This window comes from Triturus cristatus, chromosome 7 (genome assembly GCF_964204655.1).
Source record: "Triturus cristatus chromosome 7, aTriCri1.1, whole genome shotgun sequence".
Taxonomy (NCBI): domain Eukaryota; kingdom Metazoa; phylum Chordata; class Amphibia; order Caudata; family Salamandridae; genus Triturus; species Triturus cristatus.
Window position 1 is genome coordinate 1,346,429,548 of NC_140590.1, and position 22,014 is coordinate 1,346,451,561.

Below are 22,014 nucleotides of genomic sequence, written 5' to 3' on the forward strand. Positions count from 1 at the left end.
GTGCCTAGTTTTTTGTGACCCAAAACTAGGGAACCATGGAGCTGGACCTGGCTAAACTGTCCCAGTTCAAGCTTTCTGAGCTTAGGGAACAGTGTAGGCTTAGGGGGCTGCCTGCTGCCAAGAAGATGAGGAAGGCAGGGTTGCTTGAGTCCCTACAGGCCTGGGTCAGGGCACCTGAGGAGAACCCAGGGGGGTGGGAGGATGTTCCACCCAACCTCACCCAAGAGGGGGTGAGGATGAGACCTCTTCTATTGTGACTAGTGTTAGCCAGGTGAACCAAGGTGGTGGTGGGAGTGGGGAAGGGTCCCTTACGCAGGCACCACTACCTTCTCTTGCAGAGAGGCAGCTCCAGGCTTAATTAGAGTTGATTGCCTTGGAGAAGGAGATATTGGAATTGGCTAGGAGAAAATGCGAGAGGAAGGAGGAGAAGAAGAATGGTGGCAGCGAAAGTGAAGAAGATGTTGAGATGTCCAGGGTTGGGAGATTTGAACCTAAACTTCCCAAGGGCATAGTGCCCAAGTACACTGAGGGGGATGACATTGACAGGTGGCTAGCAGCTTTTGAGAGGGCACTTAAAATGAGTAGGGTCCACTCTAGGTATTGGGGTGCACTCCTGTGGGAGTTGATTCCAGTTACTGGGAGGGATAGGCTCCTGACCCTGAAGCGAGAGGATGCAGAATCATACCAGCAGATGAAAGCATGCTTAGTCAAGAGATTTGGTCTGACTCCAGAACAGTACAGGGTGAAGTTTAGAGGCACCCAGAAATTGAGTTCAAAGACTTGGGTAGACTTTGTGGACGTTTCAGTAAAGGCACTGGAAAGCTGGATTGTTGGTAACAAAGTTGACACTTGAGGAATTGTATGATTTGTTTTTGAAGGAACATATTTTGACTCATTGTGCAGAAGAGAAGTTACGCCAGTATCTAGTGGACTCTAAGTTGACAGACCACAGAGAGATGGGGGAATCAACTGATGAGTAGGTGAGCACCCAGGTTTCCATTCAGCACCAGGGGGGTGACCAGAAGAAAGGAGGACAGGTCCCTTCCCAAGGGAAAGCCCAGGGAAATGAAGGTCAAAAACCTAAGGAGTCCTCCAAAGACCCACAAAAACCAGCACAAGGAGGGGGGCCCCGAGCCAACCCAAATGCAAAGGGAGGGGGTTTCAGGGAAAGCCTGGTAGGTTCTTTGATCCCTCAAAGGTGGGTAAGTGCTTTGACTGTAACCAGCCAGTACATAAGCAGGGAGATGCTGTCTACGCCAAGAAGCTCCCCCCTAAGGGGCCATCCACAGGGATTGTCAGTGTTGGGGTGGAGAGTGGTTCCCCAGAGAGGGGTAGTCAGGTGGTGGAAGCAACATTAGTGTCCCTGGGTGGGGTGAATATTGCCACCCTTGCTGCCTTACCTCCAAACATGGACAAGTACAGGCAGAAGCCTAAAGTGAATGGGACTGAGGTTGAGGCTATCAGAGACACTGGGGCTAGTGTAACTATGGTCCTGGATGAACCGGTGCCTCTAGAGAGGTTGTTACCTTGTGAGTTTCACCAGGTGACTTATGCAGACAGCACTACCAAACTCCATCCTATGGCTGTAGTGGATTTGGAATGGGGAGGTGTGACAGGCCCTATGAAGGTAGCTGTATCAAAGGTGCTCCCAGTCCAGTGTTTACTGGGCAATGATCTTGAAGCCTCTCAGTGGTCAGAGGTGGAGAGAGGACTCCATATGAAAATATTGGAGCTCCCTGAGTGGGTATGTGCTGTGACTAGGTCACAGACTAGCCAGAAGGGAGGGGGTGGACACTTGGACCCTGGAACAAAGGGCCAAGCATCCAAGGACAAGGGTACTGGGCCTGGTGAGCCAGCCCAGGGAACTCCAAAGGTGCAGGAAGAATCTAACCCTGATGGGAAGGATCTGGCCTCTGAGAGAAGGGCTCCATCCCTGCCAGAGCTGTCAGATTTTGCAGAACTGACAGGAGCAGGTGGACCCTACAGAGAGGAGTTCAGTCAGGGGCAGCGTGACTGTCCCACCCTTGAGAGCTTGAGGCAGATTGCTTCCAAGCAGGAAGAGGGGGATGCCAGTGGGTTTCACAAACTCTACTGGGAGGATGGGCTGCTTTATACTGAGGCCAGAAACCTCAAGGAAGGGGCCACCAGGAGGTTGGTGGTGCCCCAGAAGTACAGAGAGTTCATCCTGACTTTGGGTCATGATATCCCCTTAAAAGGACATTTGGAACAGACAAAGACATGGAACCAGTTGGTGAACCATTTCTACTGGCCCCATATGTCTGAAAAGGTAAAGGAGTTTTGCAGCTCCAGTGTCACCTGTCAGGCCAGTGGAAAGGCAGGGGCAAGATAAAGGCTCCCCTAATACCACTGCAAGTGGTTGGGGTTCCTTTTGAAAGGGTGGGGATGGACATTGTTGGTCCCCTGGACCCACCTACTGTATCAGGGAATAGGTATATCTTAGTGGTAGTTGACCATGCCACTAGATACCCTGAAGCCATACCTCTTAGAACCATTGATGCTCCTGCAGTGGCTAGAGCACTGCTTGGTGTGTTCACCAGAGTAGGTTTTCTAAAAGAGGTGGTGTCAGATAGGGGCACGAACCTCCTGTCCAGCTATCGGACTTCTATGTGGGATGAGTATGGTGTCAACTACAAGTTCACCATCCCCTATCACCCACAAGCAAATGGTCTTGTTGAGAGATTCAACAAAACCCTGAAGGGCTTGATAAATGGGTTGTCAGAGAAACTCAGGAGGAGATGGGATGTTCTCCCCCCATGCTTACTGTTTGCCTACAGGGAGGAGCCACAGTAAGGGGTTGGTTTCAGTCCCTTTGAGTTGTTGTTTGGACACCCTGTGAGGGGGCCATTGAGCCTGCTAAGAGAGTCTTTAGAGAAGCCTCTTAAAGAAGCTAAGGACAATGTGGTTGATTATGTGCTAGGCCTGAGATCTAGAATTGCAGAGTACATGTACAAGGCAAACAGGAAACTGGAGGCCAGCCAGGAGCTCATTAAGTACTGGTATGATCAAAAGGCTAATACAAAATGACAACTATGTTATACCTGAACAAACTGGGAGGCACAATCATTCTCCCTGAGCAAGCTAGCCCAGGAAATATGGCAATGGGCAATACCAAGGAGGATGAACCTACAAACTGTCCACCTACCAGGAAAATAAAACACGGAGGCGGATGGACTAAGCAGACAAGAAAACAGCTTCCACGAATGGGAACTGAAACAGGAAACCTTGGAGAACATCTTGGAGATGATCTTCTAGGCCTGGGGCAATGCAACAATTGATCTGTTCACAACAGCAGAGAACAGAAAATGTCAACACTTTGCCTCTAGGTTTCAACACCACCAGTCAGAGGGGAATGCCCTGTCACTAAAATGGTCAGGGAGATTTGCTGACACCTTTCCACCAATTCCCCTAATACCCAAGGTGCTGGAGAAAGCCAGACAACCTGGAACAAACTTCATCCTCATAGCCCCGCAATGTGCCAGACAGTTCTAGTACTCAAACCTACTAGAGATGTCCAAGGAACAAATAATCAAAATATAAAAAGGAACGGACCTCCTCACAATGCAAGAGGGGAAGGTGTATCACCCGGGACTAGCTACACTCAATCTAATGGCCTGGCGCCTGAATACATAGAGTTCAGACACCTACAGTTACTGCTTGAAACCTTGGAACCACTAAAGGAGGCAAGGAAGCCTACCACAAGACAATGCTATGCAGCGAAGGAGAAGCAATATATCCATTGGTGCAGGAAGAACAAAAGAATGAGAACAAAACAGGAAACTGTACTAACATACCTCACTCACCTGTAGTATAGTGGGCTAGCCTATTCAACATTAAAGGCACATCTAGCAGTAATAGTAGCATACACCACTCGCACTTCATGTAACAGCTTCTTCACATCACTGGTGGTGAAAAGGTTTTTGGAGGTTTCAAAAAGAATTGCACACCCGAGAGCAGTCCCACCTCTGATGTGGAACCTTAACACAGTACTAATGCAATTAATGGCAAAGCTGTTTGAACCTATGCACAAGGCAGATCCCTAATCACTCATAGTTAAAAAACAGCATTCCTAATCACAATCCCCTCCTTGTGGAGAGTAAGTGAACTACAAGCTTTAACAATGCAGGAACCATACATGCAAAGAAAACAAGGACAGGGTGTTTCTCGGAACCAACCCACAATTCTTACCAAAAATAGTGAGCAAATGTCACGTGAATCAAAACATAAAACTATTGGTATTCTTCTAAGAGCCACAAACACAAACGAAAAGACCCTAATCACCTTAGTCGTAAGGAGAGCTTTAATGTACTATCTTCAAGAAACAAAAGACTTTCGCTAGGGATATCAATTGTTTGTCTCGTGCGCAAAAGCAAGCAAGGGTTCTCCAGTATCAAAAGGAACCATCTCACAATGGATTGTGGAAACAATACAAACTTCCTAGTTAGGTGCAGGGAAGACACTACCCTCATGCCCAAGAGCACATTTAACAAGTCAGAAGGGCTCAACTTTAGTGTTCCTAGCAAATGTGCCCTTAGGCACAATCTGCGCAGCAGCAATGTGGACTTCACACACATTTACAAAACATTACTGTGTGGACATTTGAATGAACAAGGAAGACCAGGTGGGACAAAAAGTACTTCTGCACATGTTTGCAAATTCTTCCTCATTTCATCCCAACCGAATGAAAGGATACTGCTACATAATCTAATGCACAGCATGTGATTCCAGAAAAGTATTGATGCTGCAAAATTAAATGGTTACCTGCCAGGAGGAGTAGTTTTGCAGCTTGCAGAGTTTTCTGAGTTCATATGCGACTCGCCTCCCTCCCCAGAAATGGGAAGCAAGAGGAAAGAGTTCCAAAACCAGAAAATAAATCAGAAGATTGGGACTATGCACAAGAACATACGAGGTGCTGTCTGACGTCATACATGAGATGTACATACCACTAAATGTTGGTCAACGCCCATGAATAAAAAGGAAAAGAGAAGACCGTTCCGGACCCAACCACTATATGGCAGACGAATGCACAGCATGTGAATCCAGAAAACTCTTTAAGCTACAAAACTACTCCGTCTGGTAAGTAACTATTTAGTTTCAATTGGCGTGGGCAACACTTTAGGCTGCAGCACGTTCAGCAACATGAGTTGTTTGTGTATAAGAAACACATGCACTTTTTTAGGCCCCTTGAGTAGTGCCCAGTGATTATCTAGGAGCTCGTCTGAAGGTTGAGTGAAATCTCAGGCAGGAAGAGAAGTAGTGGAACTTGAAACCCCACTACTCTGTGGGAGGGGAAAACTTAAACAACTACCAGAGAATTTAGCAAGGGAATCTGCTACACCAAGTATTACTTATTTCAGTTTGCTTTCCTCAGCCCTTAAAGTTTTATAAGGTTAACTGCCTCCTCCAGAGTAGATGGGTTGGAGCCATGCATTGTGATATCAGGGATATCTGGCAGTGGAGGTGGAGTCACACTTTGGGGTCAGGCTATAGGAGTAGGGACCAGCTAAAGTGTTTCAAACCTATTGGAGCACTCTACATGTGGAATAGCTCGGGCATACCCAGTTACTTCTTGTAGGTCGAAGGGAGTTGGGCCCTCTTTGGGCTGTGACGAGTCTATGTTAGGAATGGCTTTGGATGTCTTTGGCTTTCTCTTAAATATTTCTGGCACCTTTCCGCCTCCAGGCGCTCTGTCATTGCAGTCATTCCTGGGTGCGCCAGTTTTCAGGATACTCTACACCTCCTCAAATAAGGTGTCAATGGGTCAGACATACGAAATTCTTATTTTGCATTTCCTAAATAGTGATTCCACACACATACTGCTCACATTAAACAAAGTATCTTAAATTTATTTTTTGTTTTGCACATGTTTCCCATCAACTTTGAATCAATGGTAATAACATTTCCTAAATGCCTAATTCCAGGGGCGTGGAATTTAATAAAATATCTACTTGTCCATGGGACAGGTTGCTTCATAAATCTACTAGTTCTGTAACAAAATCCACATGTCCCTTTGGTGCCATGTAGTGCAGTGACAAATTATGGCGCAATCCTATTATAGAGGAGTTCTTATAATAGCTTGTCTAATTATATCCAAGCTCATACCATAGTAGGGTTTGATTAATAGCAATTCCCTTATATTGCCATCTTTCCGCAGATCTACATAGTGGGGCTGGAGATAGTGGTAAGCAGTAGTTGCCCATTTGGAATGCCTTTCTAAGTCTGTGCAAACCTACTAACTTGAATGTTTTATGGGTTTTCATCAGCTAGTCTCTATACATTTCCATACAGAGAAAGGTTGAAAGTTACCTCCTGACAAGGGCAGAAGTAAAACTTCTTCCAGAGTTGGGGAAATAAATTGATTGGTGGGAAAGTGAACTTTTTTCCACTCATTAGATTTTCACATGAGCAAATCTACACATGCATATTTGTGCATGCTTTAAAGTGCAGTTCACAAATCTTTTCTAGGAGTATGATTTTCTGACCTACATTTGTAAATTCTCTGAATTCATGAAAGCCCTAAATATGCACTAATGCAAGGAAATACCATGGGTGCACTTTAGTGACTTTCATTAAGAATTAGGCCCTATTTAGGTCTGGCCAAACCAAGATCTTTTGGTTTTATTATAATTCTCTCCCTCCACACAGGATGGCTTCACTGTGAGTGACCGCATTCTGTTCTTTCACAAAGAGCATATCGGCACCCAAAGTAGTTTTGTTCAGTGCTAGGAACTACTGTAGCAATTTGTGGTTTTTGAGAACAAAAATATTTTTTGCTTTTGCCAATGTTTGTTATAATGATGACAGTCCAGCAGCTCCTACAAAAATAAAGTCTCACAAATACCATGTCAAAACAAGACACGCACTGACAAAACCAAAAGGCTAACTAACTATGTCACACCTATTGGCTTTGCCAAGGTTTGTTTATTTTCGTGTTTCCTGTAATTCTATTGAAACTGGTTACACTGATTTTCAACTATGAATATTTTTGGGAAATACTAGCAAGCATTAACATATTTTAGTAAATGATGCTTCGAAGAAATGGCAACTAAAATTTCACAGTAGTTAAGAAAAACGTTTTTTTCCTACTTGCATTTTTTATGAACATTTTATTTTGAAATCACAGAATCATCAATTTTTCTTTCAAGCTTTTGTATAAATTTGCATCTAATCAGAGAGCATTCTGGAGTCATTATACGAGGCCTCATATTGTTAAACTTTGCAAACGTGTGTACACATTTTTATACTGAAACCACTGTTGGTAGTGCCGTCTGTCCTTTCATTTCCTTAGAGTGCTCACCCTAATATTAAAGGCTTTGTTTATCTGGGTGCCCTGGCCCCACCTAGGGCACCCAGGTTGCTTTAATGGGGACCGCAGGGGGAGCCTGAATGCCCCCCTGTCTCTGCTGGCCCCCTGCCCCATGCGGGAATCTCATTGCCCCTCCAGCATTCAGGGGGCTGCTAAATTGACAATTCCCTGCGTGAGGGAGCAATTGTCATCGGTTTTCCTGTCCGCATGACAGCAGGCAGGGAAACAGATTAAAGCTCCTCTCCCAGCAAGCGGGAGCAGCTTGACAGCTCCTGCACTCGCTCCTGCACTCGTTTGGTGGCAGCTGTCACAGCTCCCACCAAATGAAAGCAAACTGCTATCTCCCGAGGGTGGGCACCTTCGGGAGATAGCAGGAGCCGGCCCTGGTGGGTGGTGGTGCCCCGGGCCATAAATGTCTCCAATAGGGGGCCACACTGACCCTCTCCTTTGTTTTGACCTGCAAGTCTCGGGGAGGTGGTGGTCCCCGGTGCCACATATGACCCGGGGTTGCCAGGGATCCGTGCAGACCCCCTCAATATTGTTTAATTTAGCCCTGGGGAAGAGGTGGTCCCTGGGAGGGGGTACACGCTGTCCCATATATGTATATACATCGGTACCTGGCACACCCAGGGGCTTCATTAAAAACAAGAGCAGGAGACCACAATTGTTTTTTTTTCATTTTTTTCACTGTGATATTCATGAAAATCGTAGTGAATTAAAAAATAAAAAATGCGTTTTCGCTCTGGCAGGGCTACTGGGTCAGTGTATTCGTATCCAGCCCCTTTTCTTTTTTCGCGTTTTGTTTTTTGGGTGGGGGGGACTCGGCTGAAGCAGGGTCCCAAAATGGCTGCCAACACTTCCTGGTTAAAGTGTTGGCAGCCAATCAGAGCTCTCCAGATCTCTGCACGAGCTCGTCATTATTCACGAAGGCTTCACAATCCTAGATACGTAAATTTGGATTTCCCTTAATATCTTAAAAACTACTAAACAAATTTACACAAAATAACAAAAAGCGTGCTTTCTGGCCCAAAAAATTCAGTTTTGCCAGAGTTGGTGTAATTCCGTCCAGCTGTTTGGGTTGTAGGCGTGTCTAAAATCTCTATGGGAAGTAACATGGAAAAAAAAACCTCTTTTTAAAAGAAAACTGCCCAATTTTTCTCTTCCCTTTTTGGGGGAAAATTTTGTGAAGATTCATTGACTGGCGCCAAAAATATAGGTGTGAAAAAGTGGGTTTCTGTTGCAGTAACCCCCCCCCCCCCCTTTTTGCCTAATAGCTGATGCACTTTTCCTTGCTGTGCCCTGGGCGCCTGCCAATCAGGTACCCAGGGCCTGTGTTCCTTCCCTAAAATACAAACTCCCAATTGGCAAACCCTGGCCACATGTCAGCCCCTAGTAAATGGTACCCTAGGTACCCAGGGCCTTGTGACCAGGGAAGGCCTCTAAGGGCTGCAGCACTCATTGTGCGATCCTTAGAGACCCTGTACCCTTACACACACCCACTGCCTTTGCAGGCTGAGTGTCTGGGTGCAGGACAAAACAAAGAGTCGACATGGCACACATCTCTGTGTGCCATGCCCATCACCTACACTGCCAAGGCATATATCAGTCACCCCTCTAGCTGGGTGCCTTACGCCTATGGTGTGGGCACAGGAGCAGGAGCCCTGTGCCCCTACAGTACCCGGGTCCATTCCTGGACACTGTAAGTGCAGTGCTGCCATTTAAGAGTACATGGTGCTGAGAGCTCCTCAAACACGAGCTCCACAGCACCATAACGGCAACACTGAAGACTGGGAAATTTGGTATCAAACTTCTCAGCACATTGAACCCACACTGATGCCAGTGTGGGATTTAATGTACTAAGCACCCCAGAGGGCATCTCAGAGATGCCCCCTTACAGGTAACCTACAATCCACGTCTGCTCTGAGGCTGCCCAGGCTGCCACACAGCAGACACGTTGCTGGACCCCTGGGTGGGAGAGCCCCTGCTCTCCCGGGCCTGCAACAATGCACATCCTGGGTGAGGTGAGAAATCTCCTCCCCCAGGACGAGCAAAGGGAAGCTTCAAAGGCATGCCGCCATTTGGAGTTTCCCCAGGCCACTGCAACCCCCCACTCTGGCGGGAAGCTTGGCCGGAAACCCCATACAAGGACAGGGGATGTGCCAGCCTGCCCACCCCACCCCTCAGGTGGGGGAGGCGAGGTGAAGCACATCTCCGGGCTCTCGCCATCTTGAAGATGGGAGGCCCTACCCTATCAGGATTAGGCTACTGCCCCCCTCCCACAGGAGAGAGGCAGGATAGGGGGTGTACCCACCCCAGGACAAGGACCCATTGGTCCCTGGCCTTCACCTACCTATAACGCCCCTAAATCTAGTATTTAGGGGCACCCTGAACCTTCCTTCCTCAGATTCCAGATAGAAAACTACAAGAAGAGCAAGAAGAACAAGGACCTGCCCTGCAGCTGCTAAAAAGAGAAGAAGACACCAACTGCTTTGGCCCTAGCCCTACCGGCCTGTCGACTCTCGAACCTGCACCAGCACGGCACCTCTCGTGGCCAGCAACCTCACCAACCCCGGAGGACCTGGCTACCTTTTGGCTCTAAGCCCCTGGGACTCCCATGAGTAGAGGCTCTACTCAAGAAACTTATTTTTAACCCCTGGCAGCAGCCCGGAACCGCGGACCCAACACACTCTGCACCAGCCAAGCCTGGCCAGTGCCGGAGTGGACAAAGACCCTGAGGACGACCCCACGGCGACTGTGACCCCGAGTCCGGCACCCAAGGACCCCCCTCGACATTCCGGAAGAAGCCTGCAGCCTCAGAACAGAGTGCCACCCCAACCGCGATCAACCAGAGGGTAAGATTTCCGACATCAAAAGGCACCCCTGCACCCGGCGCCCTGCGGCCCCCTGTGCCCAATCCCGGGGTACCCACCTAACCTACAACTACCCAACTTACCTCTCGAAGTGGTGGTGGCACCTGAAGCATCCTCGTCCCCGAGCTTGCAGCCTTTTTCCAAACCGGAACATTCCCATTGATTTCCATTGAGCGCCCGACGGCTCAAAAGCACCCTGCACCCAGCCGCCCGAGTGGCCCTGGCAGTGCACTCTCTACACTAACCTACTTCCCCACTTGCCCTGAGTAAGTGACCAGGAGCCCAGCTCCCACAGCCGCGTGGCTTGCTAGACAGCAGCCACCAACCAAGGCCTCCCTTTCCCTCATAGGATAACATTGGGCCTAACTCTCTCTGCACCCGTCCGTCCTGAAACCGCTGAGGGTGAACCAACTGTACCTACCTGACACTGGGGGACCCCTGAGTCTATGCCCGGAATTTCAACTCTGCCAGTCGAGTACTTACCCTTAAACCGCTAACTTCATTTTCCTCATAGGGTAACATTGACTGCCTGTTTCTTCAAAAATCTTCTAAGTGTGAACTTTTCAAAACTGCAAATATTCACCAAAAATCAGCCAAGTGACAAAAACGAATTTACTCACCTGCTCCTAGGTGAGCTCCCAGTGCTGGATCTTGGTGCCCAGCCCTGACTCTGAAAAGTGTCCACAACTATACTTACCTCTAACTCATTTTTCTCCCATAGGAAACCATTGTCTGCTTTTCTGTGAAATTTCTTCTAAGTGTCTATTTTTGCATATTTGAAATATTCTTTTAAAATCGTACCATTTCTGCAAACGAAATTACTTACCTGTTTTTGATAAGGACCCCAGTCCTGGGTCTAGGTACCCAGTCCTGGATTACTAAAGTAACGATAAAGTACTCTACCTGCAATTTGAATTTCTTGCCATAGAGATCCATTGAATGTTTTCCTTGAAATATTTTCTAAGTGCTAACTTTTGAAATAGCTAAATATTATCCAAAAATCATTACAGTTACTAAGTCGACTTTCATCACTTGATTCTGAATACTGACCCAGGGCTGGATCTAGGAGCCAGACCTGGAATTCCAAAAGTAATCTGAAAAGTAATTTATTACAAATAACCTGAATTTACCATTGAGCTCAATGCATTGTTATGTTTAGGAAATAGGATTGTTTATTGCAACCAACTGTGACTGTTTACAAAAATGTATTGCCTAAGACAAAAGTATTTATATTCAACCTCTCATTCTGAGAAAGTATATTTTTATCCCCTTTGTGGTTCTAAAAATAAAACAAGCATATATTTTATATATATCAACCATTGGCCTAGAGTTCAGTTATTGAGTGTGTGAAACCATTTGCTGACTGAGTGTGTACAATAAATGCTTTACACTGTCCTCTGGTACTGCCTTACTGCTCGACCAAGCTACCACTTTTGAGAGTAAGGTCATACCTAACTTTGACCTCTATCAGCCCCTGGGGGACTGTGGACTCTGTACACCCTGTACCTATTAGGGAACAGTATATAAAGAGCCACTTTCTCGCAATAGGCAAGTCAAAAAACTATTTTCCTCTGGATACATGGTCCTAACTATAACTACCTATACTTGCATTTTGCATCTTCCTACCACAGGCCATTGCATAAGTCAGTGGGCATTTTACTGGGACATAAATACAGCCTTGTTAAAGACTTCACAATTTCCCCTGACTCGAAAAGGACATCTAGTTATACACTTTTGTTACTGTAGCTATGTGAAAAGCCAGACTGGCTGGCTTTGTCAGTGCTTGTTACCTATGTTATTGAACTGCTCCCTAATCGTTACTTACTGAGAACAAGCAGCACAGCATCTTGAAGTTACACTCAGAAAGAAAGATCTGTGTAAGCCTGGGGCATGTTTGTTGAGCCTGTTCTAATGCCCTAAGCCTAAAAAGGGTGGTTATAGATTTCTGTTTTTAGCGGTGGTGTGAGCCAAAAGGTCGATAACAATGACATGAAATGTGAGAGAGAGGCCCCCCATACATCCGGTAGAAGGGAGAGGTGCTGCATTGGGTCAGGGCGAATGAGGTGACACTGAAAGATGAAGAAGTCGAGGAGATATGAAATCCCCCAGTAGCTGATGTAAGGGACAAAGTTCTTCATTTTGAAAACTGACCTGGCAAAACGAAAATGTTGGAATTGGAAAGCTGCGTTCATACACTGGTGTTAATCTCATGCATAGAGAAGACTCCATGATCAATGTGTGGGCGGCAAGACCCAACTCAAACTAGGCCTGTGTATTTTGCCTTTGAATTAACTAGCCCAGATCATACCAAAAAAGCTGTATTTAACCACCAAAGTTGGAAAAGTTGTATGAGTTTACAATACACATCATGCTGTTAATGTTTAAGTTTGTCAGCTCAATGGCTGTAGAAAAGATAATAATGAAAACTTGAAATAATATTGTGGATGATGCTATATGTATTGCAAATAAAGAAATGCATTTAAATAATTTTTTTAAGTGCTGTGGGGTATTTGCAGAAAGTGACCTCCCCAACATACTATACCATATTATACCAACATAAAGTACGATTGTAAAAACTTGCACTCTTACGAGTTTAGTACATATAGGGCCACATGCATCAACGAGAAAACTGGTCGCAAACGGGCAGATTAGCAGAATCTGCCCCTTTGCGACCGGTATTTTTGCATTTGGGATGCATCATCCCAAATGCAAAAATCGCAATTTAAGGAATCTCTAAATAGCGATTCCTTAAATTGCGATTGCATTTAAGGAATCCCAAATTGAGATTTCTTAAATGCAGTGCATTAAAGTTAAAAAATTAGCGATTTCGCTAATAGGGGGAGCAAATTACCATGAAGTTGAACTTCATGGTAATTTGCAAAAACTTTGAAAAATGCACTTTTGTGCATTTTTCATAGATTCATGTTGCGCACACACATGCCCTTAGAGCATGTGTGTGTGCAACATATGTGCACAGATCAATTTCAGGGGTGCAATAGGGTGTCATTTGACACCCTTGCACCCTTGAAATTGCATGAGCAATTTGCGAGTACATACTGGTACTCGCAATTTGCTCATGCAATCTCCATTTTATTCCTATTTTTATAGCGATTCCTACATGCATAGGCTTTTGCAATTCCTTAATTGCGATTCCTTAAAAATCGCAATTAAGGATTCGCAAAAGTCTTTGTTGATGCATGTGCCAGATAGTTGTATAATTCATTGATTTGCTTGCAACCATGAGTTGAGCAGTTTTAATAGGCTGTACAGCCATCTTTTGCTGTGGCCTTGCTGACCTATGTGGAGATTTTTCAAGGCTGCAATAGAATAAATCAATATCACAATTTCAAATGTAGGTTAAGTTATAAGTCACTTTTGTTGATCATCTCTAAAAACACAAGCATACATCTCATTCGACTGGTTGAAGTCCGCGCAATTCCTGCTTTAGTTTCTACCTCCTCAGCGAAATCAGCATTATGTTCTTTAAAAGAAAAAATCTTTTAGGACTGTGAAGTGAAATATCAACGCAGGTAAGAAGAAGCTTCTTTATTTGTATAAATGATAACTGCACCCTCAGCTTGCTGAAATCAGGTCGACCTCTGAAGTGCCAGCCTGTCAACATTCCAAGGCTGCCTTCATGTCAGGGTTGTAAGACAATACCAATGTGGAAACAAGGGGAGGGGGTAGGAAATATACCAAGTGGCAAACTTATAACACATCTTCCTCCCCAAAGAAACAAAAAGGAATAAAAAGGAGGAGGGAGGGTAAGAACAGGAAAAGGCATGAAGCATGAGTCCAGATTATGAGACCCACAACAATAATACAAATATAGATGTTACACAAAATATAACTGATCACACCATTCTGAAATCTTTGTGCCAAGTCGGAGAGTTCCTTTGTCTCATCCCTCTTCTCACATGAGCTTCCTGAGGCCGGGAGCATTGGGCAAGAGTCTTGCTGTCCGCCCTATGGCCCAACTCCTTCGGGCCTATGGCTACCCGATCCATGCTCCATTTTTTCCCATCTTCCAGAGTGACAACATTTCTTTTAACCTCTCTTATTTTCTCTGGGGCGTAGTATTTATCACCTCTACCACCTAAGCTCTCCAGTTTACTGATATACACACTTTGCCCCTGACTGAGAGACCTTTCCTTTGCACCCCATTTCCTGTCATACCACTCTTTGCACCTCTTTTGTCTGGAATCGATTTTTTCCCTGAATTCTTCCGGATTGACCTCCACCTTATCTTTTGGACACAACCAATTGGGAGACAACTTTGAACCTGCTTTAATCCCTCTCAACAGTTCAAAGGGAGTATGACCCGTGAAGAGGCTATGTGTGGTATGGTATGACCATAACATGTCTCTAAGAGCTGGCTCGATTGAAGTCCCAGACTTGACTGCTAGTTGAATGCACACTTTCATCATTCGATTGGCCCTCTCTACTTTCCCGTTGGCCTTTGGACAATACAATGGGGTGCGTAAGTGGGATATGGACATGTCTTTTAGAAACTCCTTCATCTCCTCCGACACCAACTGAACCCCATTATCCGTGACTATGGTGGAGGGAATACCCTCCTTTGAAAACACATCACTCAAGAATTCTATAAGTGATTTCGTGTTGATGGTGTTAACAAATTTGTATGTGATCCAATTGGAGTAATAATCGATGAGCACTAAAAGGTACCACTCCTGAGGTCCTTTAGCACGTATGGGGCCAGTGATATCAAAGCCTAACTTGTCCCATGGAGACTTGGGGATCTCAACTCGTATGAGTGGGGAGCGCCTAATACATCTGGACTTATCACTCATTCCACAAGAATAGCAGTCCTTCACTTTATCTTCCATTAGCTGATCCATTCTCGGGAACCAATATTCAGATCTTAATCTTGCCTTACATAGACTCCCACCAAGGTGCCCCTCATGAGTGAGATCAATAATTTTGATTCTTAACCCCTCTGGAGGAACAATTTTTCCCGACTTGAGAAGAAACTTCCCCTCAATCGACAAGTCATTACGCACGTTCCAAAATGGTTGAATGTCCCCTGGAAGGTCTTTGCACTTGTTGGGCCATCCTTTGATTATAAATGTCTTTACTTTGCTGAGGATGTCATCCTGCTCAGTGTGATAGTCCCATAATTCTCTCGTTACTGCTGCGATCTTTACATCCAGAACACACTCCTTACCAGTGGTTTCTTCTTCATGTTTTTCCACTGGTGCCCTAGATAATAAATCAGCAACTTTGTTCTGTTGACCAGGAACAAATACCATTCTGAAGTTAAATCCCTGCAGACCTAGAACCCATTTAGCAATGCGGGGAGTCATGTTTTCCATGTACTTATTGCCAAACAAATAGACTAAAGGTTTGTGATCTGTGCATACTTCAAATGGCAAACCCCACACATAGGAACTGAAGTTTTGATTGCCCAATACACAGCTAACGCCTCTTTTTCTACTGTGGAATAATTTGACTCTGCCGCAGACAGAGATCTTGATGCGAAAGCCACTATCTTCATTTTATTATCAATTCTTTGTGATAGCATGGCTCCTATTCCTTTGCCACTGGCATCAGTGGGAATGAGAGTGTCCCTGTTCACATCAAAGTTGCCAATATATGGAGCTGAAATGATGGCCTCCTTTATGTTTTCGAATGCCAATTCTTGATTTTTCCCCCAAGTGAATGCATTGTTTTTTTATGAGTTCTCTGAGGGGTTGTGAAATCATTGCAAAATTCTTGATAAACTTAGCCATATAATCAGCCAATCCTAGAAATTAGAGGACTTCCTCTTTACATGTTGGAGTGGGAGTTCTCCTCACTGCCTCCACCAGATCAATTTTAGGCTTTATACCCTCTTCAGAAATTGTGTGTCCCAAATAGTCTACTGATGTTACACCGACCTTACATATGCTTTCTTTAGTGGTGAACCTAACTTCTTTTAACCTTTTGAGAACTAACTCAGCATTCAAATTATGTTCTGTGTCACTCGAACCATAAATCAGAATATCATCTTGAAAACACATTGATTTAGGGCAAGCTTTAAGTACATGTTACATTGCTCTTTGAAAAGCAGAAGCTGCAGACGCCAGCCCAAAAGGCATCCTTAAAAATTTGTAGTTGCCAAATGGGGTGGTGAAAGCTGTCAAAGGTTGGGAATCAGGATGTAGTTTAATTTGGTAATAGGCCGATGAAAGATCAAGAACACTAAAAACTTTAGCTCCCTGCATAGTGCTCAGCATCTCATGAATCCTTGGTAAAGGATGTCTATCAACAACAATGTTGGCATTCAAGGCCCTCAAGTCCACACATAGCCTAATACTCTTCCCACCATCCTTTCTTGTTATGACAATGGGTGCCAACCATGCTGAACATTCAATCTCTTGAATAACCCCCTGTCTGACCAATTTTTCGAATTCCATTCTTAAAGGTTCTCTCATTAATAAGGGGATCGAACGTGTTTTGTGAATTACTGGTATGGCTCCTTCCTTTAGCACAATTTTGTGCATATAGTTTTTTAGCAAACCCAAATTTTCGTTAAAAACTTCTGGAAAATCCTTGATAAGATTGGCACCCACCACTGGGGGATCGATGAGTAGGACTTGCTCAAGGTTATTGGGGTCTGGTTTAATTCCTAATTCCTTCTGATGTTTCCACCCTAGTAGACTTGAACCCTCACTGGTTATATATACCTTCCCTACAGTGTGCCTGTCTTTGAAAGAAATTCACATTCTTACCATATCTTCTAAAGGTATGGGAACTCTATTGTACCCCGAGGGAGCAATATCAGCTGTTTCTAATTTGATGTTATGTTTAGAAAATTTCTCATTAAAAACTTTCTTTTCCACCAGGGTAAAAGGAGAGCACGAATCTGCATAAACTTTGAATATTTCCCCATCCAGCCTAATCTCACATGTGGGATACTGGGTATTTCCTTCCTTGCTCTCTTCCTCTATCTGAAAGATAAAACTCTTTTCCTCAGCTTCTTCAACCTTCTGGTGTTCAACCACATGTACCTTTGGACTGAATACATTGCACACTTTAGAAAAATGCCCCTTCTTGTTGCACTTCCTACACATAATGTTCCTGGCTGGACATTTCCAATTGTTGGCCAGATGATTATGGCTACCACATCTGAAACATTGCAAGTTTCCCATTTTATTACTAGAAGTCTCTCTATTTTTATTATCTACTTTGCAGACAGCCTCTACACTAGTTGAATCTTTGAGATCAGACTTCTCCTTAACGGCCTCGAAAATGTTCATTTCTCTCATACATAGTGCTGTGTGTTCCAGCCCTTTGGCTATACTAATAGCCTCCTCAAGGTCTGGATTTCTTGTAAGTAGTTCCTCTTGAACCTTCACATCATTCGTGCATCTTACTAATTGGTCCCTGATGAGGGAGTCAGTAAGAGCCCCAAACTCGCAAGTGGCAGCCATACCACGCAACACCGCCACATAAGAGGATACCTTCTCGTCCTTCCTCTGATTTCTTTTGAAAAATTTGTGCCTTTCAAGAACTACATTTATTTTAACCTCCAACTTCCTCAACGTATATTCATAAACATCCACACCTTCCTCATCCTCATGAGGTTCATCCTCCACTAGTCTCCCTGTGATGTCCTCAAAAACTTTTCTACCTTGGATACCTAGATTGTGTTTTAGGATGTGTTGCTTCCTTACACTTGAAAAATTACCACCCCCTATGGCTATAAGGTAAGATTTGAAAATTCTTTCCCACCTTCTCCATGGAATTTTAGGCTCCCCTAACTCATTTAAAAATGGGGGTGGTTGACTCATTCCAGCACCTGCCATAATGAACACAATATGAACCGTCTTAAAAATACTTTCAAGCAAAGCACTGAGCACGTAAGTACCTGGATTGATAGAAGAAAAAAAAGAGACACAACAGAGAGAAAGAAAAGTAGAAAGTAAGCTAAAAGAAAGAAGAAAATTACTTTAGACTGGTTACTAGCATCATGAGGCAGAAAATATTCATAACAAAAGATATAAAATAAGTTCTTACACATTAAATAATATAATAAGCAGTAACACGAATAGAAGGCTAATGCACTGAATTCAATGAAGCTAAGTCCTATTTTTGTGACTAAAGGTAACCTCCGAAAACTCCACCCATGAAGCAGGGGCGGGAACTTCCTGTGTCAATATGCTGAAGAAGAGCAGGAAACGCTGCCTTTACTTGCTTCCTTGATGAATCACCAATATAAAGGATTCCTCCAGAAGAACAATTAAAGAAGCTGTCCTTTAACAATTATCCATTTAAACCGCTACCAAAGGAGCCTCTACTTCGCCTCTGATAAGACCTGGGAGTACGATCCGCTAAGCGAAACTTTCGCACGCTTCGACGCTCGGATAGAGCTCGCCGAAGCTGAGGAGAAATGTGCAATGCAGGCGCCCCCTACCTTAAAACTTCCAGGGCACCAAAGGGCTGAGGGGGTTTACACTGATGCCAAAGCCTTGCGAATAATTTATTGTTAATGAGTGACGGGAAATACGGGACCACTGAAAAGTTCGTTAAGCTCCTCGCGGTAACCGGCACACCGCGAGGAAAACTTCCAGGCAAAATTGAAAAATGGAGGGCAAAGGGAAGAACAGACAAAAATCCCCCGTAATGTTGCTCAATACCCAGGGAAGTCTGCTAAGAGTCAAAGTGCGACGACTACCTCTTAGGATGAGAATGCTCCCCGCAGAGTCAACGTTTGGGGGCAGGCTGCAGAGGGAAGTTCCATGCCAAACAAAACACCACAGGTACCCAAGAATACTTATACAGTGCGCTGAAAACTATTGAGGGCAGGCTACGGTCCAGCTGCACACGGATCACACCACCGAAATAGCCTTCAAAAATTACGTAGTGTTCAACCCAAGTAAACTGGAGCACCTCACCACCTTTTCCGCATCAGGTAAGTTGTCCATAAAAGAGATGCTCCGCTCACAGAAGAAATAAGTCAGCTCCACAAAACAGCCAGCAAGATGAAAAATGTCCACAGGGGAGGATGCAGCGCTGTCCCTGTCACAGCGTCCCTTTTCACTCGTCGCCAAAATGAAGTGAAATATCAACGCAGGTAAGAAGAAGCTTCTTTATTTGTATAAATGATAACTGCACCCTCAGCTTGCTGAAACCAGGTCGACCTCTGAAGTGCCAGCCTGTCAACATTCCAAGGCTGCCTTCATGTCAGGGTTGTAAGACAATACTAATGTGGAAACAAGGGGAGGGGGGTAGGGAATATACCAAGTGGCAAACTTATAACACACTGCTATAGTATAGACACTGCTTTCTTGGGATGTATCCCTTGTGTTGTTTATTAACCACTTTCTTATTCCCTGGAAAAAGAAGCACGGTCCTTCAATTAGTAGAGACTTACCAGAACTCTTCCTCTTAGGAAGAGCTTTTAGGGTTTTTCATTTATTTAATGCAGGTAGGAATGCTACCCAGATTCATAACGTTAATAGTTTCTAGGCCTCATGCTGGATCTCTAAAGCACTCCGTGTTTGTTAAAATCATAGTTTATGGGGTTTTTTTTTTACGTACACTTTTAATAATATTTTTGAAAATGAATAAATACAGAACAGTACCTCAAAATGAAGTACCATAGTTGGCTCAATCTTTACATTGTGTGTCTGTTATGAGTGCAGTTTACTTAATGACAGAGAGATCCGCTTTAGTGCAGCTAGTTCAGCTCCGTTCTTTTGTCTAAGGGACGAGAAAACAGTCTTTTACACAATGTTTTCAGCGTTCGAAGTGGTTCTTTTTCCACCTTTCAAGTTTTTTTGTCTTGTCCTTCTGTTTTCTTGATGATGCAGCATTTGCAAGAATGCTTTATTCAGGTAAGGAAATAGTGTCCCCTCTCGTCATTTGGGTGCATTAGCTGCTGTGTTGGACTGGCTGCCGGCAACCAACCCAAGCAATGTCAATCAGGTACAAATCAATAAGGATACTCAATAAGGAGCAACACATAGGTAGCGGGTACAATTTAGCTTTAATGAAATACAAGAATCTGTTGTGGCAATCAATAATGGTTAATCATTAGCAAAATGGTTACATGTATATTGATGGTGCAATGCTAGCTCAGTAATATTGCTGGAAAGAGACAATCTTTGAATCATTCATAATGCAGTGAATCAAAGTGCAAGAGTAATTCCCTAAATGAAGATGAGGCAGAATAATTTGGTCTATCAACCCCTAGTACTTAAATTAGTAGCTAACACTGGGAATCCCACTCCAACCTCTCGGTCTCTCCTTCCCCTGGAAATGGTGCAACAGTGGCAGCGGCAGGAGGTGCGTCGGCAGATCTGCACGACTCAGTCTGTGAACTTCCTCAAGACATCCGCACCCCTCCATTTATAGCCTAAATGCTGGCTTACACAATATTATGTTCCTGTCTTGCACTGGAGAACCTTGTGCTAACTCAAGATGCTTGCTCTTACTTGTACCCATCCAGCATCCTCCCTGAAATGAAATGAAAAATAAAGTTATAAAGCGCGAGACATTCACCCGAAGATGTCAAGGAGCTAGACTACTCCCAGGCTTATTCAGGGTCAGTACAGCCTCAACGCTATGTCTTCCATGATTCACTTGCAACGGCCTGGTATATTAAACTGTGCTTTGACAGATAATTGCGTCTATTAAAAAAAAATAACATATATCTATCCCAGCATGGTACGTGGGTTTTCTGCATGCATTTCAACTCATCAACACTGCCTTAGCTAATTTACCCCTTCATGTCACAGTATCTTCCGCACACTTGGCCTATAGTGCACAGCTGCTTAAAAGCACTTTTTCCAAAGCGAGGGTATGAATTAATTTCAGAATGTGCACTCTAGGAGTCTGTATTGTCTTGCCTCCTAACTATAACATTGCCACCCTGCCACTTCATGGAATAAGACAAATGGCCAGCACTGAAGGGCAATTGAAGCTTTGTGAGCCTAGAATTCTAACTCCTATAATATTACCCTCAGAAACAACTTTCTAGAGCTCAAACTAAATCAAGTATGCACTGTCATCCCAAGTGCCTAGGAGAGACTATTTCCTCATCTCACATACATAAGACGTGGGTCCCTTGCTCACTTTGCCACTGGATTCAAGCTAGCCTGGCTGATGAGGGGTGTCACCCCGAAACCGGTCCCAGGATGCTTATTTCCGGTCCACGGAAGGCCTGGCTTGGCAGTTCGGTCTGTACTGTTGCCATAAGGAACAGGGCAAGACTGATTTGCATATGGCTGGGTCTGAACTGGGGTGGGGAAGGGAGCTAAAAAAAGATGATGGATTCAACCCAGATCTGTGACTTTTGAGGAGGGGTACCAATACACTGATTTCAATTAATTAAGGAAGGCATTTTCCTAGTGACTCTCCACACGAGGATTTAGTTGGATGATGACGAGCCCTATAAATTGGTGTTTGGACTGTAAAATCAATTCGGAAGGGGAATCTTCTGAGCCAAATTACCCAGCCATCAAATATTATCTTGTTTTGCAGCTGTGATCCCCCATTCCTTATTTAGTTTGAGTGGTATTGTTTGTGTAGGTGTACAGTATCCTCATGATAGGCAAAGGTTCTGAATGTCGTTAACATGTTATAACTGCTCCTTTTTGAACCTTGCAGGTCAGATGTCCTGTAACCCTTCATTTGGGGGCATCGGGAAGGGACACCTTATGCGGGAGGTGGATGCTCTAGATGGACTGTGTGCCAGAATCTGCGACCACTCTGGTATTCACTACAAGGTTCTCAATCGGTGTAAGGGGCCAGCTGTATGGGGGCTTCGAGCACAAATCGACAGGAAACTTTACAAGAAGAACATGCAGGTTAGTG

The 22,014-nt window shown here is 44.5% G+C and overlaps 1 protein-coding gene across 2 annotated transcripts in view; it reads left to right on the plus strand.

Annotated features, from left to right (window-relative positions):
* Positions 1–22,014, plus strand: part of MTO1 (mitochondrial tRNA translation optimization 1) — a 524,123-nt gene that overhangs the window by 132,902 nt on the left and 369,207 nt on the right. For both annotated transcript variants that reach the window (XM_085619003.1, XM_085619002.1), the window contains one exon: positions 21,808–22,007. In XM_085619003.1, the coding sequence (XP_085475129.1) occupies positions 21,808–22,007 (200 nt within the window). The remainder of the gene's footprint in view (positions 1–21,807; positions 22,008–22,014) is intronic.